The sequence below is a fragment of the Dicentrarchus labrax genome, unplaced genomic scaffold (genome assembly GCF_905237075.1).
Source record: "Dicentrarchus labrax unplaced genomic scaffold, dlabrax2021, whole genome shotgun sequence".
NCBI classification, from domain to species: domain Eukaryota; kingdom Metazoa; phylum Chordata; class Actinopteri; family Moronidae; genus Dicentrarchus; species Dicentrarchus labrax.
The window spans coordinates 12,220,636-12,242,339 of record NW_026136721.1 but is presented as its reverse complement, the minus strand read 5'-3'; the positions used below and the strand labels follow the sequence as shown (position 1 = coordinate 12,242,339).

General features: G+C 40.2%; 1 protein-coding gene across 1 annotated transcript in view; it reads right to left on the bottom strand.

The window, feature by feature from the left end:
- Positions 1-340: 340 nt before the first annotated feature.
- The window catches only part of LOC127355032 (dynein axonemal heavy chain 6-like), a 53,685-nt gene continuing 32,321 nt past the window's right edge, over positions 341-21,704 (bottom strand). The window contains exons 56-82 of the mRNA XM_051385474.1: positions 21,101-21,245; positions 20,688-20,804; positions 20,272-20,395; positions 19,833-20,029; positions 19,198-19,401; positions 18,153-18,278; positions 17,780-17,944; positions 17,039-17,106; positions 16,654-16,834; positions 16,227-16,406; positions 15,833-16,066; positions 13,122-13,257; positions 12,722-12,888; positions 12,042-12,232; positions 11,759-11,919; positions 10,608-10,696; positions 8,881-9,027; positions 8,580-8,718; positions 5,799-5,918; positions 5,480-5,601; positions 4,908-5,037; positions 4,590-4,717; positions 4,243-4,428; positions 3,373-3,445; positions 3,014-3,165; positions 2,266-2,488; positions 341-2,009 (exon numbers count right to left, since the gene is read on the bottom strand). Of these exons, the coding sequence (XP_051241434.1) occupies positions 1,906-2,009; positions 2,266-2,488; positions 3,014-3,165; positions 3,373-3,445; positions 4,243-4,428; positions 4,590-4,717; positions 4,908-5,037; positions 5,480-5,601; positions 5,799-5,918; positions 8,580-8,718; positions 8,881-9,027; positions 10,608-10,696; positions 11,759-11,919; positions 12,042-12,232; positions 12,722-12,888; positions 13,122-13,257; positions 15,833-16,066; positions 16,227-16,406; positions 16,654-16,834; positions 17,039-17,106; positions 17,780-17,944; positions 18,153-18,278; positions 19,198-19,401; positions 19,833-20,029; positions 20,272-20,395; positions 20,688-20,804; positions 21,101-21,245 (4,009 nt within the window). The 3' untranslated portion in view covers positions 341-1,905. The remainder of the gene's footprint in view (positions 2,010-2,265; positions 2,489-3,013; positions 3,166-3,372; positions 3,446-4,242; positions 4,429-4,589; positions 4,718-4,907; positions 5,038-5,479; positions 5,602-5,798; positions 5,919-8,579; positions 8,719-8,880; positions 9,028-10,607; positions 10,697-11,758; positions 11,920-12,041; positions 12,233-12,721; positions 12,889-13,121; positions 13,258-15,832; positions 16,067-16,226; positions 16,407-16,653; positions 16,835-17,038; positions 17,107-17,779; positions 17,945-18,152; positions 18,279-19,197; positions 19,402-19,832; positions 20,030-20,271; positions 20,396-20,687; positions 20,805-21,100; positions 21,246-21,704) is intronic.

Here is a 21,704-nt window from a genome sequence, read left to right as displayed (position 1 = left end):
CATCGCTTCTGCTACACATCCGACCTTCACAAAAACAGAATACATTGGCGTAATAATCAAAGTGCATAGTGGTGTGTACATCATGTGGGACAGTGAAGGACAGAGAAAGAGATAGTGGGAGATGACAGATATTGGAAAGGTGAGAGTGAATGATGACCAGAAAGACACTAAAACTGGCTTATCTTATGTACATAGGAGGGCCACTTCAACATTCGAGTACTACACGCAACATTCTGAAAATATTTCCATTAATAGCGTCATACTTGTAATGTAAACAGCAGTTTCTATACATTATTTCGGTCTTTGGTATAAAGACAACAAATAAAGCCCCAAAACCTGCTTTCTTTTTGTTAACCCTTTGAAGGCACCTTTAATCAATATTCAGTCATTATTTTGTGCCAAACAAAATACATTTTAAAAACTGAATTGTGTTTTTTTATTGTATATAAAGGGGTAGTTTAAAGGACCAATGTATAGGATTTACTGGGCATGTAGTGGTGTAGTTGCAGATTGCGACAGCCTCTTCAAACTCTCCAAGCGAGGAGAAGCGATGGATGGTGTGAAACATGTGAAAAATGCAAACTTAACCTGCTAAATTACCAATAAACACAAAATGCAAGGTGCTGAACACTAAAGCACATGCTTAGTCTTCAGAATATAGCCACCTCAAAGTAGCTCAAGTTTTAATTATTACTAAGCGTATAAGACAGTCTTCACCGCCCATGACTCTGTCTCTGGTTCTTTTCCTTCCTTTAACCCCTTTAGACAGATACTGACCACTGCAGACCGGGAACACCCCACAAGAGTTGCAGTTCTGGAGATGCTCTGACCCAGTCGTCTAGCCATCACAATGTGGCCCTTGTCAAAGTCGCTAAAATCCTCACGGTGTTATTCACTTCAGCAGTTAGTGGTCAGAAAGTTATGGCTGATCGGTGCACATACTTTGTAAAGCTCTAATACATTTACTGCATGATGCAATACCTAATATGATCAATATGGTTTTAATTTGGTGAGCTTCGTGAGCTTTTTGTAGGCAAAAAAAAAAAAAAGATATAAAAAATAATTTGTACTGATGCTTCTGATTTAGTTATCCTCCTCTCTACTGCAACGTGAGCTACTGCAGTTTTTTTGTGCTGCTCTTCCCCAGGTTGATGTTAAATAAAATGTTTATATATGCCTGTCCTAGCTTGCCGTTAGCAGAGCAGTAAGGTGTGGAGGAGGCAGTGTGTGTATGACAGAGACAGAGATTAAGTGTGTCTGCACCCTGCCCCACTACTGCAGTGGGTGTACTTAATGTGTTCGAAGGGACATATTTTATGTGCTTGCACTGCATGCCTTAAGTGACACAAATAGGCTGCTGATGTGTGTGGGGGTTGTGGCGGAAACATTTCATCATTTGATGATCATCACTTCTTCTCCTGTCTCAACTCATCCCTCTTAGCTATCCTGTTTTTCGCTCTTTGTGAACCATTAACATCCATGTGTCTGGCCACCCATCTCCGTCCATCCATATACTGTATGAATTCTGCCGTCCATCCCTCCGTCTTTTCTCTCCCCGAGGCTATAAGTGTACTGTAATTTTCAGTAAGCATTTCATCCAATGACTGACAAAGACAGCAGGAATGGAGCTCTCCAGTATGTGAGTTTATGTAGTGTATGGTGTTTACAGCGTGGAGACGGTATGTCTCATCTTCAGAGATCTGGATGTACTGCACCGCTCTCATCAAGTGTCAGCAGGATGAGCATATAACTGATATTAACCTCCACCGATACATGAGTGTACAAAGGAAGCAGATTAGGAGAGTTCATTACAATATATGTGAAGTAAGTGCACTTTCAGCCTAAAGCTTCAATGTTAAATCAAGGTTTCACATTTAAAATCCCTTTCTGTCCTCTAATAAAGACTTAATCATCCAGCTGGCACAGGAGAGCAGAAGCTTTTGATATCCAATAGTCACTGGGTCGCTTGGAGGGAAGCATTACCGTCACAACAAAATTAGTTGAGTGACCTGGAGGGAGACAGAAATGAAGGGTGAGGACAGTCAAATCATATGAACTATCCAGAACAGTGCTTAAAGATAAAGAGATTCTGGACACTAAAAACAATCAAGGTGTACTTCTATGCTAAACTGCCCTTAAGCAAAACAACAAGCCCCTGCCTGCTCCATGCAGCATAAAATGTGTCAGCTAAATGCCTTCAAATGTAAAACTCTAAAGTGTAAGCTAGTATGTGAGTGAGGGTCCCTGTATGGATGCATTATGTACCGGTGGTGGACAGAGTCCCGGCTCTGGCTGAGGTCTTGTATAGAGGAGCATGGTAGAGGTCTGACTCAGGCACGTAGTTCCGCTGTGGCTCAAAGTGCACCACTGGCAGCACAGCGTTCATCACTCGAGGTAACGCATCCTCAATCACCATGTTGTCATCGTCCCAGCGACTGGCATCCATGAACATGCCATGCACGAGCACGCCGTCCTCCGGCTCTGGTAACTGTTGTGTACACAAAAAGTAAATTATGTAGCAGTGGTGCATACTATGCTTTCACATTTAGCAATCTTCTGACTGCAGCTGCTCCTTTTGGACAAGGCTTACCAACAGAAACATAACATTTTCTTTGCCTTCTGAATCTTTATACAGATAAACAAAAGACACTATTTGAATGTTTACTTTTCGTTGACAAAGCTTTTTTTAGTATTATTTATTATTCCTCCCATGGACATTTATGATGTCTGTTGCCTTGACAGTATGCTGCTTTCAAATGAGTTTGTGGTTACGACATGGGAAGTCACTACACAAACTGATGAACTCGGAGCGTTGAGAAAACTTCCACTTTGGAGTCTGTGAATACTACAAGAGAGGGTTTTCATATGGACTCATCTTGTGAACACGGTGAACACGACCTCATTTGAAAGCGCCTGTAGCTGCAACAATCGTGTGTGAAATGATTTTACAGCAACAACTGGAACTGACTAGATTTAACATCACATGCAAATAACAGCTCCGATTTTCCAGTACCTCCTCATCCATGAGCAGTTTAGTGTTGTTGGGGAGAGTTCGTAGAGCCTCACAGACTGCTACCTGGTCCCTGTACAACGGCACCATGTTGAAGCGGAAGTTGAGCTCATCAATGGGCAAATTGTAGTGCCTGGCATGATTCTGAAGCACCCCTACAGGCCAGCAGGACAAGATGTACCATATATTTCATTATGAGCTTTTGTAAGATCTAACACATATAAATAGTGGCCACTAAGGATATTGTTAAGCATTTGTGATCACATACATACAAACATACATACTCGAGCAGCTTTGAAATGTGCCTTGCTGCTATGGCTCATTACAAACATGGAAGATATTTTGGTGCTGCAGTGTTTTACCAGTAAGAAAGCCTTGAGGGAAGAAGAATCCTGAGATCCAGAAAGATTTGGGCTGACCACGTGTGATCCATGTCTAGCAAGCCAGAGAGAGAGAGAGAGAGAGAGAGAGAGAGAGAGAGAGAGAGAGAGAGAGAGAGAGAGAGAGAGAGATGTAATTAAAATGTGTTTATCTTTAAATCATTTTTAATGTGTAGTGTAGTTCACTTTTCAACAAGCAATGCAGCATTCCAGGCATCCTGTTACTTATGGGACCAGAAAGTGACTCAGTGACTCCACTTGGACACACAGTGAGGTGGATTCTCTCTTCTGAGGTAGTGAACATGTGCAGTCTGACTCAGCGGCTACTCATCACTTTAATGCAACAGTCCCGTTTGTCCCTTTTGTGTGTGTGTGTGAGAGAGTGAATTTTAGTGATTGTGCACATGTTCAGACCAGTCTTACGGAAGAGCAGCTTGAGTCAGAGGAGATGAACCAAATGGCTGAGAGAGGGTGTACAGGGAGGAAGAGAGAGAGAGAGAGCGAGAGAGAGAGAGAAGGAAGGAGAGAGAGAGAGATGGTCTGTGCCTCTGGGAAGAACGCAGAATGTTCATGTATTATTAGTGTTTTCTGACTTGATGAGAAAACACATAAAAATAGACTAGACTACGCACATAGACTAACAAACCAGTATGCATAGTGAGGTTTCTCTGTCATCTCAATGTGTGTGAGAGTCAATAATACAAAGAAAGACTTAGGCCAGTAGAAGGAAGGGAATCCTATTATCATATTTTTAGATTAATTTACATGTTTATCAAATTATTTTTTTTGAGCCAAATTGTTCTTAATATCCTGTAAATACAACTAAATGTTAGCAAGTGCTCTCATCCAAACCTGAATAAAGGAGGTCCTGAGGGTCAGGTCTCTGACCCAGGAGGCCAGGGGTTTAAGGGAAGGGTAGGCAGAGTTCGCCCAATGGGTGGGAACCTGGTTGTTCAGGAAGCTTGTGTATATCCGGTCCATCTCCTCTGACATCACCACCAGACCTGCTATGGCCTTCTGCAGAGTAATGAGAGACAACTGGGAAACACAAAAATATCATACGTCACAGTGGGCTAGTGGAGAGGACAATGAAGAGCCCTAAGAAATAAACTTTGACCGAAGTTGTTTCCGAGCAACACAATGAAATGTGTATATGTTCTGAAAAGTGTGTGTTTAAGGCTACTGGCTGTGTGTGTCACCCTGAGAACTCTCAGCAGGTTGTTGAATCGGTCTGTCTCTTGGCCCAACACAGTCGTCAAGGAGTTAAGGCGGCTATTTTCGTCTCGGACAAACAAAGTTTCCACTGCCTCATCCATGTCCAGACACGCTGCACAGGGACAGGTAGACAAAAAGACAACTCAGATAACAGACAAACACGGTACAACATGATAAATGATGGTCATGTTCCAGGCTCTAAATATCAGGACTTAGAAAGAGTGATCAATAAAAAAAATACTAAAATAAATAACCGGTATCTGACTGTGTGGGGGTGTGTGTGTGTGTGTGTGTGTGTGTACCAGGTAACTTGGCTAAGATGGATTCAGCGAGCTCGCACACTATGTCATCGTTACTTTTAGCTCCATGACGGGCTGATGAGCGAGGATTAACATCCAGTATGGTGTTGATTAAAGTCATGGTTTCTTGGCGCTGTGAAGGCAAACACATTACACACACACACACACACACACACACACACACACACACACACACACACACACACACACACACACACACACACAGACTTGTTTACTGATATTTTGCAGTTGCACTCTCATAGATTTTTTTTTATAGCCAGCTATAAACTGTATGAGCAGCTCCAGATTAAATCCTGAATAGGTTCATAAACAATGACATTCATTGGTTAAAATGCAAAACAAACAAATAAAATGAAAACAAATAATAAGTCAATTAGTTTATAACATCTGCTCATATGATCCCATCACAGTGTATCATCAAGTAAAAAGAATATCAAATGTGACTGTATATATGTAAGGAAGGACAGACAAAAAGATGGGCAGATAGAAGGGGATGTAGAGAGTTTTTACAGATTTGTATGTTTTTTGGGTAAGATACTACTATTGTCTCTCACCTGGAAGGCCAGGTTGGCATTCTCATGCATGCCGAAGACCTCTGGATCATCTATGATTGGAAGACTCTCAATATATTTCTTATATTGCTCTAGTTCATCTGTCTCTGGGGCACAGTAGATACCTTAAACACACAAGTGGCAAAATAATTAATCCAAAGAAAATGTGTAGTATACTGGTATGAGCATGCACTCAGAAAAAAACTTTTGCAAACACACACACACACTCACACACACCTGCTATATTGAATTCCATTATATTTAAAGTGTTCCTGTTATTTTGTATGGACAGAGAGCCAAGAAGAGAGCTTGATTGAAATACCTGATGAGGAGAAGGTGTATCCAGGCTCCAGGGTTTGAGGCGAGAAGAAGCCTTTGAGGATTGTCCTGAGGCAGCGTTGGTCCCAGGCATCCGTCACTCTGCCTCCATATGTGATCTCACCTGGGGAGACAGACACAAAGACCACATGATGTTATCAGTCTGCATCAGCATTTCTTTGTAACCGTTAGAGGAGGTGCTGGTTTTAATGAACATCTCTGCTTTAGTACCACTCTCGAATTGTTCAAATATCCATTCAGAATCAGCATGATAACACACTGAGTCTAAAAAAACATTTTGAATATGGATGAATGACTTTCAAGTAAACAATGTCAGGAGAAAGGAAAACCTGAAGAAATATCCTCAGCTGGGCGGCTTCACACTGCACCTTGTCACTCTTGTACAATCTTGATCAGCCTTTAACTAACACTGAGCCTGAGGCCAAGGAAACCATCACAGGTACAGCCATCACAGGCATTAAAAAAAAAAAGCAATTTCAAGAAAATAAACAAACAGCAGTCAGGCTCCAAAGGCAGGCAGTTGGGGAATGTTTGGATATAACGGGTCATGCACAGATACAGTTTGCATTATACACCCTATTTATTTATTGTTGTTAAAATGTTAATAAAAACTTCACAAACGTGCATATTGCAGCTTTAGACCAAACATAATCTCAAGTATGGAAGTATCTCAAACCCTGGATACTTCCTCTTTTCTCTACACTACATAAATGAAGCTCCGCTGTTTCACCATGTTTTATGTACAGTTTTCCCACAGCTGACAGAGAAAAGCAGACGCATTCGCATCAGAGTGCTAAACACTTTTTTAAATCTGTGAATGATTCTGTGAAATGGTCTGACTTGCATTGTGACTGTTAATATGTTTATTACATATATGTACGTGTAAAGAAGATTACACGCAAATTACAAAGTTCTAGTTTAAACATCCAGCTACATTAACAATAATCATACAATAACCTTTTTCACAGTGACATGAAAAGATGTAAATAATAGTGTGATACCAGCCACACATTTTCGTTGAGGGTTGTCTTCAGTTCTTCGACAAAGCACTGAAAGGCAGACATGTGTGGCTAGTAGGCAATGACATGAAGACATGCAAAAGGACTTGTGAAAAGACAAGCATGGCTGGAGGGTAGCTATTACCAAAGAGCAAAAAAAGGAGATAAAATTTAAATTATATTTAAACATTTGCAATTCAACACTTCAAAATCCATACTTACTGTAAAGACACAGTTATATAAGACAGTAAGAAAGGGAGGGAATAATCAGACAAATGTCTGTTGAAGCCTTTAGTAAGCTGCAGGCATGTTAAAGCTGGCAGAGATTTTTCGTTTTTGCCCCACAAGAGAGAAACTGCTCTTTCTAAAAGAGGAAAGGCAATATCATGCTTGGTTTGAGCCCAAATTCTTTCCCACAAAGAGTGTGTAGCTCTGGCACACAAGGACTGTTAGAATTAAGGATTAAACTAATAACACAGTAGCGTGATAACAACAATGAGAGACATCAATTTGATGCCGGAGTGGCGCGCTCCACTGAGATTGAACATAATCATTTGGAGGTGTAATTGAAAACCAGATTAGGGAAACAAATGAACTTAAGCGATATGATGAGTATTGTTAATGAAAGAGATCCTTCCCTCTCCCTCTTAATAACTTTAAGGATGTTATGGAACTCCAGGACTAACAATATTAAACTGGCATAATTCAATTCAACTGAAATTTCTTGTGTGTTCCCACTCCAGAGTATATTACATAGTAACTAAATTTAGATAAAAATGTAATTGAAAAAAAAAAAAAGGTTTAAACTTATAACTTTGCTAAAGTATGTATGACAAAATTATCCTGAAATTTCCAGTCAAACAATGTCAGTATTTCTTAAGATATGTCAACTCCTTCATTTGACCGAAATTTGCAATAGATAGACTATACACAGTGTTTAGTTTATTAGGTACACTCAGCTAAAAGTCATACAGTCGAGTACAACAGTCCTGCAATAAATCCTACCTTCATGCAGGTTATACTGTTCTGAGAGATGTTGAATCAACCTTATGGTCATTTTGGAGACTGCAGTTTGCGGTGCTGTTGAATTGTACTGTGTTATACTTGGAGGTGTTTTTAATTTTTAGTCTACCCTTATAGATATCAATGGGGTGGACATTCCCATGTGCCATGATAAATGGAGTGATTTGACTTCACAGCCGCAACGTTTTCATTTCTTTATCTGCTGGGTTTGACGTAGAAAAAGAGCTTTGCTGATCATGGGAACATCTTTCTTTTAATTTAATTTCTATAAACACAAAGCCAAGGGAGAGCAGCAAAAGTTCACTGAGTGAAAGTTGAACAAACACGGGATCACAGCTGCAGAACAGAGTGAAATCGTGTTACAGAACTGCCCCGCTTTGTGAAATCAGCAAACATTCTGCCTTTCCCATTTCACATGATGCTGAAAATGTGTGTGCTGTTGACAAAACAACAGTGTGCAGGCTGTGCCACACACTGGCAACACAACAAACAAACCTTAGTGACAGCAAGAGACTGTTTCCATCCACACTTCCTGTCTGTATAAAGCCAAACAATCTGAGGTTTTATGTAATGCTTTGCACATTGCACATCACAATGTTGTACTTTCAGAGCCACATTAATGTGTATCATATGAATAATGTGATTGGAGTAGTATGCCACACATACACAATCCCTAATGTATAACCTGGTGCTGTACATATGTGCCTGAACGCGCTTAGATGGATGTGTGTAGGCCTCCCTACCAGTGATGTAGATGAGAGCGTCCCAAGGGATGGTGCCGTCTTTGCAGTAGAGGTTGAGGTTGAGCAGAGCGCACTCCCTGTCACTGTCGTTAAATTCATAGCGAATGTTCCAGCCCAGAGGACCAAACTTCTTCCGCTCCTAGGACACATGCAAAACAAGCCACATAATAAGGACATACATAAAAGGACAAGCACATAACCGCACAAACACGTACAACAGCATAAAAGAGAGTGAAACATGCACAGGCACACAAAGCGGTACTGATCTATGATGTGTGGATTTTAAGAGACAGGGTGTAACCTGGATGATTGCGTGGAAGAAGCAGATTCCAAAGACGATCTTCCTCCACTGGCACCCCAGAACGTGGTCTTCAAAGAAACTGCTGGAGATCTCTGTGAAGGCTCGTCGCATGTTGGCTCGCAGGCCTTTAGGAGGCTCATTAGTCACCTGGCAACAACAACACAGAGGCAGGACACCACAGTGAGTTCTGCTCAGACTGCCAAAAACCAGACTGTTCCTCTTAGCTGTGTAGGCAGTCAGTAATCCTGGTTATGATACATGTGGATATCGCTAATCAATAAATGAACTGTTTTGTTGCTAATCAATGAAAATCAACTGTCATGTAAGGTCTATACTGCAGACACAACCTGATCCTACAGACCTACAAACACACAAGTCGAATCATACTCTTTAACAGTTATATTAAAGCAGCTAATGAGCGAGAGAACAGTATTTAATCGATTATATCAAAGATTACATGCAGACCTATTCTAAATAATAACCTAACAAAATTCTGAGTATCTAACTTTATTTGTGAGAGAGGCGAGATTAGTTATACACACTAATAACCCTCTGGTGCAGATTATCGTTTCACAGCCGCATCCACCAAAGGAAAAGCAATCATGGATTACTGTTCCAAATGTTCGTTTAGAAGTGTGTGTGTGAATGTAAAATATATCTTACACTCATGTTTTCCCCAAACATTGAGAAAGATTAGTCCACAATGCAATTTTGTTCACTGAAGACAAAAACATACCTAATAATTGTTTTAACTACTAGGAGCTTAGAGTACACTATATGGTGTGTTCATACTGTTTCGGAGTTTCGGAGTGCAAGTCTATTTTACTACAGAATGGGAAAGAAGTCCAAAAAGTAACTTTGGCTGGCCCAATTTTCATAAAATTTGGTGGAAAGGTGAAGCATGGGCCAAGAAGGAACCAGTTACATTTTGAGAGAATATGAATCACGGGGCAGATACACAAAGTTATTTTTCACTTTTGTTAACATTGTGAAAGTGAAATTTTAATACAGACACAGCATATCCTAGAGGAGTGGACTATTGGCCTTGGTCTGCGCTTCTAGTTGACCAGTGAAACACTGTTTATACTGATGTTGCGACACTTCCTTTTTAGGAGAAGGTAATGTATCAGTTCTGCATTTTGTTTAACTAATTACCAAGCATGCAACATGTCACAGAACTTTCCAATAAAAGGAATGCAAATCATATCCATTTGGCCTTTTTCCTTATGTACTATAATCACCCCCATCCAAACCATTATCTAGTGCTTTAGCATATTATCATCAGGTTTATCTTTGTAATTAATGAGTTACATTCAACCTACTATCTCTAGAATACACAACAGTATTGAAATGAATCCTTAATGGTCTTTTGTACAGATACAATATATGCAGGATCAACTGTTACCTGAATATTTTATATAATATTGTTAAAGGCATTGCAGTTTTCTTCATGAAAAAGAATGCTGAGGAGCCAACTGTAGCAGGCTTACTGGAGAAAATGCAGATTTGTTCAAAGCTGAACATTTTTGCATTGGAAGTGAACGCAACACAATTTTTTCATACTGGGAAAAAATGTTCCACAGAGCAATCTTTGACAGACAATCTTCAAAATGAAATGAACTGAACTAAAGTAAGATTATACAGTGGGACTGTGTGTGTGTGTGTGTGTGTGTGTGTGTGTGTGTGTGTGTGTGTGTGTGTGTGTGTGTGTGTGTGTGTGTCTGTACCTTGACAGAGTTCTGGAGTACTGTAACAGGAAATACTTTGGTAGGCATAGAACTGAGAAACAAACGGAAATTCTCGTGGATTGATGTGTCTGCAGAGGAACAGAGAGGAACATTATTCACAGCAATAAAAAAAAAAAAAAGGCAAACGAAGTAAATGAATGTCACTGACTTCACAAAGACAAATTTGACTATTTTTCCTCTGGAAGAAGGAAACAATCATTTAGTCATTACCGTCCCCAGAAGCGTGGTTAAATTGTGCTGTGTGCACATTGCAGTGTGTTTTCTATATTTTTCTCTATATATACTTTGAGCCACCATTCATTAGACCTGTGCAGTCACAGAGGTTTTTTTTTTCACCTGGGGATTTCACCTGGGGATTTACACATGCGACGGGGATATTCTTGTTAATCCAAAAGCAGTATAAACACTGAAATATGCAAAAGAAAATTATCTATTTTAAAATAAGACTATAAAGTAAAACTACCTCAATACCTTTATAATTAAACTGAACTTAAAAATATAAAAATAAATAAAAATAACAAGATGAAGATTTACTGCTAATACTGTATTAAAGGGGTCGTATTATGCTAATTTCCAGCTCTATATTCTTAGTCTGAGACGTAGCTTTGCATGACTCACTCTTCAAAAACATCCTTATTTATCTCATACCAGTCCCTTCATGCAGCCCCTCTATTCATCCTGTCTGAAACAAGCCATCTCTTTAAACCCCACCTCCCTAAAAGCCCACTTTCTTCTCAACGGCATAGCAGCAAATTTACCGTTTATCAAACCACAAATGAGACAAGAACTAGGTTATAAAAATAACAGACGTCACGTGTTTCTGGAGACGGGGGCCACACTGGTTATGGGTTAGGGTTAGAAAAGCATACACCTTTTATAACTTATTTGACACCTTGTTTAATATCAACTTTGTACCATCATAAATAAATATAGACAGCATATGACAGAAACTAACGAAATGGGTCCTTAGACTCTTTAATTAATGTTCAAAAGTAAAGTCCTGGGTTTTGGGTTAAATACTGATTCTTATTTCCAGGAGCAACAGTACAAAATGTAATCACAAATTGGCCAGTAGCCACGTGTGTGCAGTTACATGGAAGTGTTTCAATGCTGTTTCAGTGTGGTAATACCAGGTTCGGTGAAGGTCTTGATGAGCTCCTCCATGGCTAACATCCAGGAGACAGCCAGATGACAGTTCTGCAGGAAGACCCATTTGCCACTCTTCAGTGCTGCAAGGATCATCTTCTCTGCTATCGGCCCCTGGCCTTGACCCAATGAGATGGACTCAACTCTGAGAGACAGGGAGAGATGGAATACCTCTGTTTTTGGTTGCTGGCTAATGCCTGTATACTATATTCAGCTCTATTCTGCCACACCACCCCAACATTCTTACCACCCCCAATCTTGTTTTACCTGTCAAGACAACCTCTCTCTTTTGCAAAGCGCTGGAAGGCCCCCATAGGGTCGGATCCTGTGCTGAGAATGAATATCAGTGGTGTGGAGGGGGACATATCGTTGTAGAGATTCGTCAGGTCAACTGGGGGGTTTTCCACAAACTGCTTCCCCAGGCTGACAATCACAAACTCTGTAGCTGCAAACACCGCCTGGACAAGAGAGGGAGGATGTAAATCATAAAGGAAGTAAAACAATAGTAAGGAGAGAGGGGCATAGTATGTGCATGAGAGAATGTGACAGATAAAAGGTAAAGAGACAGCATCAATGTAAGAATAGCTAGTAAGAAAGGAGTAAACATAAAAAGAAACTCTGACAGATGTTATAATCAATGGACTGAGGGAGACATTGTGGGGACATAAATAGAAATAAAATGAAACAGATGTATCTATTAGCAGTGCACAGGACATCACTGACAAGACTGGAAGGCTTTATTTTCTAAGATCCAGTTGCTGGAATGTCTTGTTTTCTATGGAAGTGCAACCAACAGAGGAATGTTTTGGCAGGGTCTTGCTGAGGGACCCAAGCCAGCATCATTTTAAATTGGTGTAATTAGTTAAATCTTTAAGATCAACTGACATGGACAAGTCTCGAAAAAAATCTCCAAAACCTTGATTGCCATAAATTTCATCCTGACTTACCTTTTCTTCCATAAAGCTCTTGATAAGGACTAGCTTCTGGAAGGCCCCCAACCTCTCATTCCAGTAGCCTCTGCTCTCCTGCTTCACCTCTTTGGACTCCCCAAAAGGAGACAACCCCGACACATAGCCTTCCCAGTTCTCAGGATTAAGAGATGCTTGAAAACGTCCTAAAGGAGAGGTGACTGTCATTTAATGCTACACAAATCTTCTTATGGGTTTTTTTAAGACTTTTGCCTGGCGGTGTATAGATTTGTACACCATGTGGTAGAATGGTAGAAAAGTGATCAGAATAAGTGAAAAATATATTTTGTAACATTGTAGTTTTTATATTCATTATGATGCACTACACAGACTGATTCTTGGTAGATTAGCCGGGATAATAACACTAGGTCTGGGTTACCTAGCTTGATGTGTATATGCGTTCTAGTGATTTCCTTGGAGATGTCCTTGAAGCAGGGCAGTGTGTCCTCCAGCTCACAACATGTCTGCCAGTAAAAATCACTTAGCCATGGCACATCTGGCCGTTCGGCATAGTCCTGGGAGAAGGAGAGATTAAGGAAATGGGAAAAAGATGCAGGGCAGACCTTGAGTACAGAGGCAGTAAAGTAAAATTAAAGGATGTCAATAAAACTGTGAGGAGAGGATAATTCAAAACATCTATGGTGGGTAGGCATAACAGATTAAGAGACGGTGATGGCATGAATACGCAAATTTGAAACGCAGACAAATTTTGAAAAGCATTCAAAGTTAGCAAGAGAGGTGTAGATGATGGATGAGTTGAAGGTACGATGCAAAAGACTGGAGAGAGAAGCACAGGGGTGAAGGAGAGGAAAGGAAGGACAGCATTTGCATGGTGATCACGGTGGCTGACAGGCAGCACCTCCTGCCTAACTAATGCCATATAAATGAGAACCAAATGGTGGGTGGACATACGAATACACCCCTGGTGGCACTGACTGATCTGTATTGTGGTCTCAAAACCATCTGAAGTCATCAATAAAACCAGAGCCAAATCTCAAAGGTCCTTTTATTCATCACTCTGTACTACCTTCCCCCTTCTTTACTGCCCCAACCACTGGTGCCTCAGCTGCACATCCTCCGTCCCCACTGGGGTTTGAGCTGGAAGATAACAATTATAGAGAAATATGTAGAGAGACTGAGATAGAAAAGACAGAACAAAGGTGATTATTTAAATAAAATCATTGGTTGGACTACTCTGAGGTCAATTAGACTCTCAGTTCAGATGACCTCATTTGACCTCTCTGAATGTGTCAAGGCGGGCCATATATCTGACTTGAGATCCTTAGGCTTTTGCGTTGATTTCTCAAGGCCTATTAGAGCACTACATACAGGTTATATAGACAGCTGAGAAACAGATACTCTCATTTTTCTTATCTCTCTTCCACAGAAATATGTATTTTGTCAACCTCTCCAGACAGACTTTCTCATCTGTTCTTTTGTCTCTCGCTCACTGTGTGTGTTTCCATCAGTCTCAGTAGCTCCTCAGCAATAAAATGGCTGAGAGAGACTGCTACTTTGTGACAGAGGACTTTTTCCCCCTATCAACTCAATTCCAATATAAGGGGGGGCAACCTGGGGGTATTTTGGAATAAAATAAAATGTACCTTGTTTATCTGCAGTTAAGAGGATCCAGCCAACAAACTGTAACAAATTTCCTTATTTTCGTTTAATTATAAGAATACCAGGAAGCCGAAAAGGATGAAAAAATAAAAAAACATTCTTTTTTTAATTTAGAACTCATGACACAGTTAAAAAAAGCGGTTATCTCTCTTTTCCTGCAGGCAATTTAGCCTCATACCTTACGATTCGTTCTGGATTCAGTGGGCCAATCACTTTACAGAATAGCTAAACTGATTTTGCTTTTACCAATGAATCTGCAGTCTGTTGCACCAACTACTGTGTATGTAAGTTCAAACACATCCTAGTTTGAATGTAGTGGGGATGTTAAGCTATAACTTAGTAAAAAAAAGATGTAACAATATAAGATAGCTGCAGCACAGAGCTAAAATTAACTTAAAATTTAGCAGGTTTAAGTCTGGCAAAAAAATTGAGAGATTGGAGTAAGAGGAACCAGAGAAATCAGCACATTTCCTGTGACAGATTACATCTCTTTATGACAATGGCATGCACACTGGGTGTTGTGCTCAATAGTAGCTGTTTTTTTTTTTTTTTTTTTAAAGGGGAGGGGGGGCGGCACAAGTGTCATTTCAATCAGAAAGAACTGTCACTGTCACCGCTTGGTTGCTACTGTAACACAAACTAGTAACTGTTCGGGTGTTGACTTGGATGGAGTATTCTTGCAGAGATGGAGACTTTTGTTTTGTTATTTATGACATATGATAAAGCCATCTTCACCTTAGTGAAAATCTAAATACAACAAAAGAGACTAATAAATGATTGTTGAATTATTAATGAGGTAACAGGGACAAATTGATTATTTTAGCTAGTTTACACATGATCTAATATACTGCAATCTCTTTTGTTAATAAAACAGTTAATTGTTGTTGTGTTCTTTTTATTAGTGTCTTTTTCTCCTATATTATTCACCACTAGGTGAAATGTCACTCTCTGCAGCAATGTTTTGACTACAATCCACAAAGTTTCCCCCTAGGTTTCATTGATTTCAGGGGGAATCTAACTGAAGCCGACCTGGTGGCAGGCATTAAGAATAACTACATAGAAATGGTTTCTAATGGTCTCGTGTGCTTATGTATTATGTGGGTCATATAGAGTATAGCATCAGTATAATAGTGAGACTGTTTCATAACCAGTTAAAAAGTCCTTGTAGTACATTTAAATATGTAAGTAGAGATGGTGCAATTGAACAAACAGTGGGTTAAGTGTGAGACTAACTAGTTAGGACTAGCAGTTGACTTTACACTAAAACCTATGTTCAGCTGGTGCAACAGACTGCTTGTGCCTAAACACTATGAATGCACATTTCGTTATAGCATTAAAAATGATATTAATAATGCTGGTAACAAAGGTGTGTGGAATAAATCCAACCACCTTTGTTACCACCCCATTAGGTTGAGTCTGACACCTGCAATTTATCAGCATTCCTTTTTTCAACTTGATTTCCAACCTCACCTTTTCCAAAGAGGAAGCTCCTCTTAGGAAGTGCTGCCACTCAGCATCAGAGATTTCACCACGCTGCCTCATGACCTCCACACACAACATGAAGCTGTAGATAAGCTTGTGCTGCTCGAAGAGGCCACGGGACACATTGATGTAGGAGTTGAGCAGGATCTGGTCCAGCAAGATCTGGAGGCGCTCTTCTAAGACACTGCTCTTCTCTGACGTCTCAATGGTAGAGTTAAAGAGCTGAGGGTGGAGAAATTAAAGAAAAAAAAGAATGGTAAGATATTGAACAGGAAATAAACGTTTTTTCATAACGTGTTCCTAACAGTAGCTTTAAAAAGTCAGACTGAAATTTGTTAGTGGACTGTAAAAAAAAAAAAAAAGCCTGGTTACTCTCTCTCACCTGTTTGAAGTATTTGAGGGAGAACTGGTACATCGGATCGATCTCAGAGAGACTGGCGATGACAAAGTACAAGACTGAGCCTCGGGTGGCCACGGGTCGGTAGCGCTCCCTCGCTGAGTTGATCATCAGCTCGGTGGCCTCAGCCTCCTCCAGGCGATGCTTTATGGCCTCTGATGTCACCTGAGGAATGGTGAAAAACAAACGAAAAGACCAAAAAAATAAGAGAAGAATAGGAACAAAACAGAGAAAGTGTAGTAGAGAAAAGGAAGAAAATAGAATAGAGGAGAACAGGAGAATAACAAGAAAAATTCCAAACCGGAGCAGAAATTATCTTTATAGATGATGACAGGTGGTGTCAAATTAATTATCCTAACAACACAGGAAAAGACAAAACACCCATATGACCTTTGCTTGATGTCAGATTTACCTTCGACTCCTGGAGAGTCTGTACTAGCTCCTCATTGTCTAGAATATTCCCCTCGGAGGTAAAAAGAAGCTTCAGTATGCGGTCTTCGATATCTTTTAGCTGGTTGCGGTCAGCATTTATGCGCACAATCAGCTCGTTTCTCTGCTCTTCAAGATGTGGACTCTCCAGACGCACCACATCACTGAGGAGAGGAAGAAGGGTTGCAGGAAGATTGGGGTGGAGAAGAAAATAAATCTAATACATATATCACTAGATAACAAATACTTATGGTCAAAGTGCAAACAGTCTATAGTACATAGAGTTGTATAGTGAGTAATGTAATGTGTAATGTGGTTAAGGAAGGATGCAGCACCTGTTTTTCATGTGTGTCTATGCGTGCATGTACCTAAGCAGTTGGTCCTCCAAGCCAGACTTGGTCACTGTGAAGTTGATAATTGTAACTTTGATACACACCTGGGGGCAAGAGAAACACACACATACAAACACATAATGAAACTAACTAACCACAATTCCTAATTTTCCCGAAAAACACTAAATGATTTTAACTGCCATGTCACATTAAAGACAGCTGATGTCAAATAAAAAGGCTTCATGGCCAGCAGTTGAACGGGTTCATGTTGTCTAAGTTACTACTTCATGCACTGCTGGGTTGAATAAACACTGGAATCAAAGCTTGCATTCACATGGTGTTGTTGCTCTCTTTGGCTGGCGTTGAATAAAAGGCCATAGCAGTCAGTGAGCTGGCAGGTGAGTACATCTCTTACAATGCCTTCAAACTGACCATAGTCGATGCCATTACAGGAAGCCAAGCATTAATAGTACCAGGCGCTTTGCTACCATGGCAGAAGGGCACAAAGGTTCTTTTGTGCTACTTTTTTTCTTACTCTACAAAACGTGTGCTTTTTCACAAGCCTGTAAATATCTGGTTGCCATTATTGGAAACTGTTTGGGATTTCTTCTCTAAAAACCCTGAAGCAACCAGCAGGGGTGTGTTGGTGTTTGATCCAAGACTTCATAGTGAATTGGCATTGGCTCTCTGATGCACAACTGCTGATGCCAGTTGAACATAACCTGTAGCTTTAAAGAAATTAGTGTTTGTGTGTGTGTGCACTTGCGCTGTCCTTACCTCTGGTAGATAGTGTGGGTTGGCCATCTTGGTGGTCATATAGAACCTAAAGTTTTTGTCATAGTCAATATCTGAGTCTCCGAGTCGGATCAATGTCCGTCCACCAGCCACAAACGTCTGCTTCAGCAGGATGGGCTCCAGAGCTGGATCTAGAGTCTCCTTTAACTATTCACAAAATGCAAGAAAGCAGGAACACTCACATGCAAATGGTAACTGTAAACAATAAAGGTCTCATCCTTCAATCTATGTATAATCCATATTCTAAATTATACACACCAAAATGCATACCATCCCCAAATTACTTATAGAATCATCAGAATTTACCATAAATCACCTCCTTTATGCTCAAACGTGTTTTACTGTGTGTTCCTACCTCCTCTAGGAGTACAGGCATGCCCATGCGTATGGCATTCTCCAGGGTACGGAGAAAGCTTGGGTCTGTCAGCTTGATCACCTTTAGACCATGCTTGGCCTCCTTGGAGCGGATCCATCGGTTGGCCTGAGGGCGAAAGAATAACCTTTATTTAATGTGGTTAAAATATTTTCTTTTTACATATTTTGTATATAACAAGATTGAACGTTAGTACTTAATATAATAAAGAAAGACTACAATGACAATAACAATAACAATGAAAAGACAATACTGTATGTGATGGAGCTCAATGTTGTGGGAACGTACAATATATAATCTGCAGTGAATCATGTGTCATGTGTTAGATACAACAAAACATGAAAGCCTTCACAAATAACTTGTCAGAGTTTCCGTCTAACCCATATCTGCATCACTATGTCGCCGTAAAGCAAGAGAGAGCAGCTGTACGCAGAAAAAGGACAGAGTTACAGAGATGGAGGAGAAAATAAAGCTTCAACATGACAGGAAAGAAAATTGGACTTGTCAGTGGTCGAGAAGACATAAAACAATAAGGTACATGGAGGCCTAAAAACTGAAGCTGTGACAATACTTTCACTCTGTACATGTTTGTATGTCTGAGTGAGCCGGTTTGTGTCCTTTCTAGGTGGGGACGCTGGGAATTGTGTGTGTATCTTGGGGCAGGGGCCAGTCTGTGACGTTATCTCTGACCATGTCTGACAGAAAGTCCTATTTTGGGAGATTATTTCTGTTCTTTACGCAGGTACCGTAGTTATGTAGTCAATGTTTTAAATCACATAAAACCAAAAAGAACTTTGTAGAATAAAACATTAAATAAAATAAAATATTATTCCCTTTGGTTTTGTAACCCAGTGTTTATACATTTACATGTCCCTAACATGAGACAACTAAAACTTTGGGTTAAATGGATGAATGGAAAATGGAAGTGCTTGAATAGCAAATTGATAAACTGATTAATCACAGCTAATAGCAAATCAGTATAATGCCTGAAACACACTTAATGAATGCTGCCCTGATCCTAGTTCACCTGGTCCTGTGGGTCAATCATGAGAGGCCAGCGACGGCCCTCGGTCACCAGGATCCCGTTCTCTGTGGAGACGGTGTCACGAGGCAGACCTTCTGTGTTCCACTGGCGGATGACAAATGGGTCACCCAGAATGTTGATCAGGCTGAAGCTGGAACTGATGGGGATGTTCAGTTCCTGGCACCGTATTATCCACTGGTCAATTAGCTGGGGAAAGGAGATACACAAATGCACTCATTGTTTATTTTCTTTAATTTTTTTGGGTTTTGTTTAAAAGATGATTGGTTTGAGGTGTTTTCTCTGAATCCCCTGGTGTTTTTGTAACATTTCATAATGTTTCTTCTATTTAACTACTTTCTTATCCCAGATTTTATCACTGTCCCCCCCGTTTTAATAATGTACAAACAGTTCAGTGCCTTTACCATATAGTTTATTCTGTTCTGGGAATTGCATCACACAGCAGCAATACAAGTACAATAATGAGACACAATTGGGCTTCATTTTCTTTCATATGGATATAATATGGATGCACTGTATTGCAACAAAGTGTAGGACTCCAGAGTATGCTCATACTGTGCATTCTGCATACCAGAGCAGTTCTAAAAGCTCTCAATTGCACCTCATCACACTGTACCCACCAGCTGCCTGTAGTGGGAAGTGAACGCTCCATAGTAAGCTACGCAGGCAGCTGCAATGAAGACATTCCCCACAACATTGATGATCTCCTGCTCAAACAAGGTGACACTTTCTTCCCAGCGTACTTGCTCATCACCTAGAGCAGAAGTTAGCTTCCCCGCCCTGGTCAGCCGAGCCTGTGTCAGAGCCATGGTCTTAACTTTGAGGAAAGAGAGGAGTCACAAGGAGACAAAGAGAATATCAGCAAGGCAAACTTTTTTTTCTTCAGTTCCAGTGGGTAATAAAACCTCCTTCAATACTGAAAGAGATAGAAGACATGAAAGCTCGCTCCACTGCTAGAGACTTTCACAAAATAGGAATGAATTCATATCAAATATATAGTGGCTAGACAGTTTAAATCCCAGGTTTAAAGTGGTAATATATAAAGGAAACACCCATTACCCAAATCCTCCTTCTCATTTACGCTGCTGTCAAACTGCTCCTCTAGGACCTTGATCTGGTTCTCCACCTCCTGAAGCTTTTGTTGCTTCTCCCTCAGGGTGGCCATAGTCATGTCCAGCTCCTCCTGCATGGAATAGAGGCAGAAATGGACCATGGGAAATATCATTCATGAACATTTAGACAATAATTAGACATCTATTGTCATTATTTGGTCCATTGTATGTAGGGCAATCCTAAGTGGGGCTGAGAAGGGATGGAGAATGGATTAGTGTTTGGTGGATGAATGTTTTGATTGTGACAGACTTTATAGAAATAGGCAGTGTTGAGATTTAAACCACGAGTATGTAAAGCACTATACATTAAATTGTAATTTGTCCATATATGATTAATACTGCACTCTGCTGTATGTTACTGACCTGCGCCTTAGACAGTTTTTCTCTCTTGGGGCCCACTTCTTTGAGGACTCTGGCGTAAAGATCCATGGCTCTGACCCACATGCACATTGATCTACAGGCTTTGGATACCTTTTCTACCTAACAGCAGAAACACAAAAAGGAATTACACCAAGTAGAAATACCCTATGGTATGTTCCACAATTGTTTGACAATTTATGCCACCATAAAACCAACGCACTTTATTTCGGTAACATGACCATAACGCCATGATCAAAACTTAAGCAGATATTTTACACTTTCCCTCACAGCTCTGGCACTCTCAAAACTGTCAAAGAGTTTCAACTCCAATTTCAACACAATCTGTTTACTCTGAGCCCTACTCCAAAGGATCTGACTGACATATCAAGAGTGTTTGACATGAAATCCAAACAGACCTTCTCAGGTATGAAATCAGGGTTGTTGATGTATTTCTGCAGCTTCAGCAGGATCTGAGGCTTGATATTGTCCTTGTCATAGTCTGTCAGGCGCCTGAGGAAATTGGCATCTCCCAGTAATTGCTTGGCACCAGGCCAGTCCGGTCTGTAAGGAGAAAGTGATGTTGGTGAGGATCTGTGGAAAAAAGGGGGCCTAGGAACATGACTTATGATAATTAATAAGTGTTCATGTCTGGCTTAATTTATATAGGAACAAAATATATCTCCAATTTGAGTCTGCGGTCCGAGTCTAGTCGGTTGTCACACATTTATAGTACATGGTGCATGTGTTAGGAAACCAAGCCTGGAACTGTTAATTGCTAGCAATGATATAAGAATAAAGCACTACTTACACATAACCAAGTCACATGGTAACATAAACTACTGTAGGTCAAGATACTGTAAATATGATGTAAGAATTCCACTCTGACATACTGTACATGCAATGCTTACAAATCACAGTAAACAGAAAGACTCACATTACAACTCAGAACAAAAGGAAACAAAATAGTCAAATATAAATAAATAGATATATTACACATTCATATTCATGTAACTTCACTGT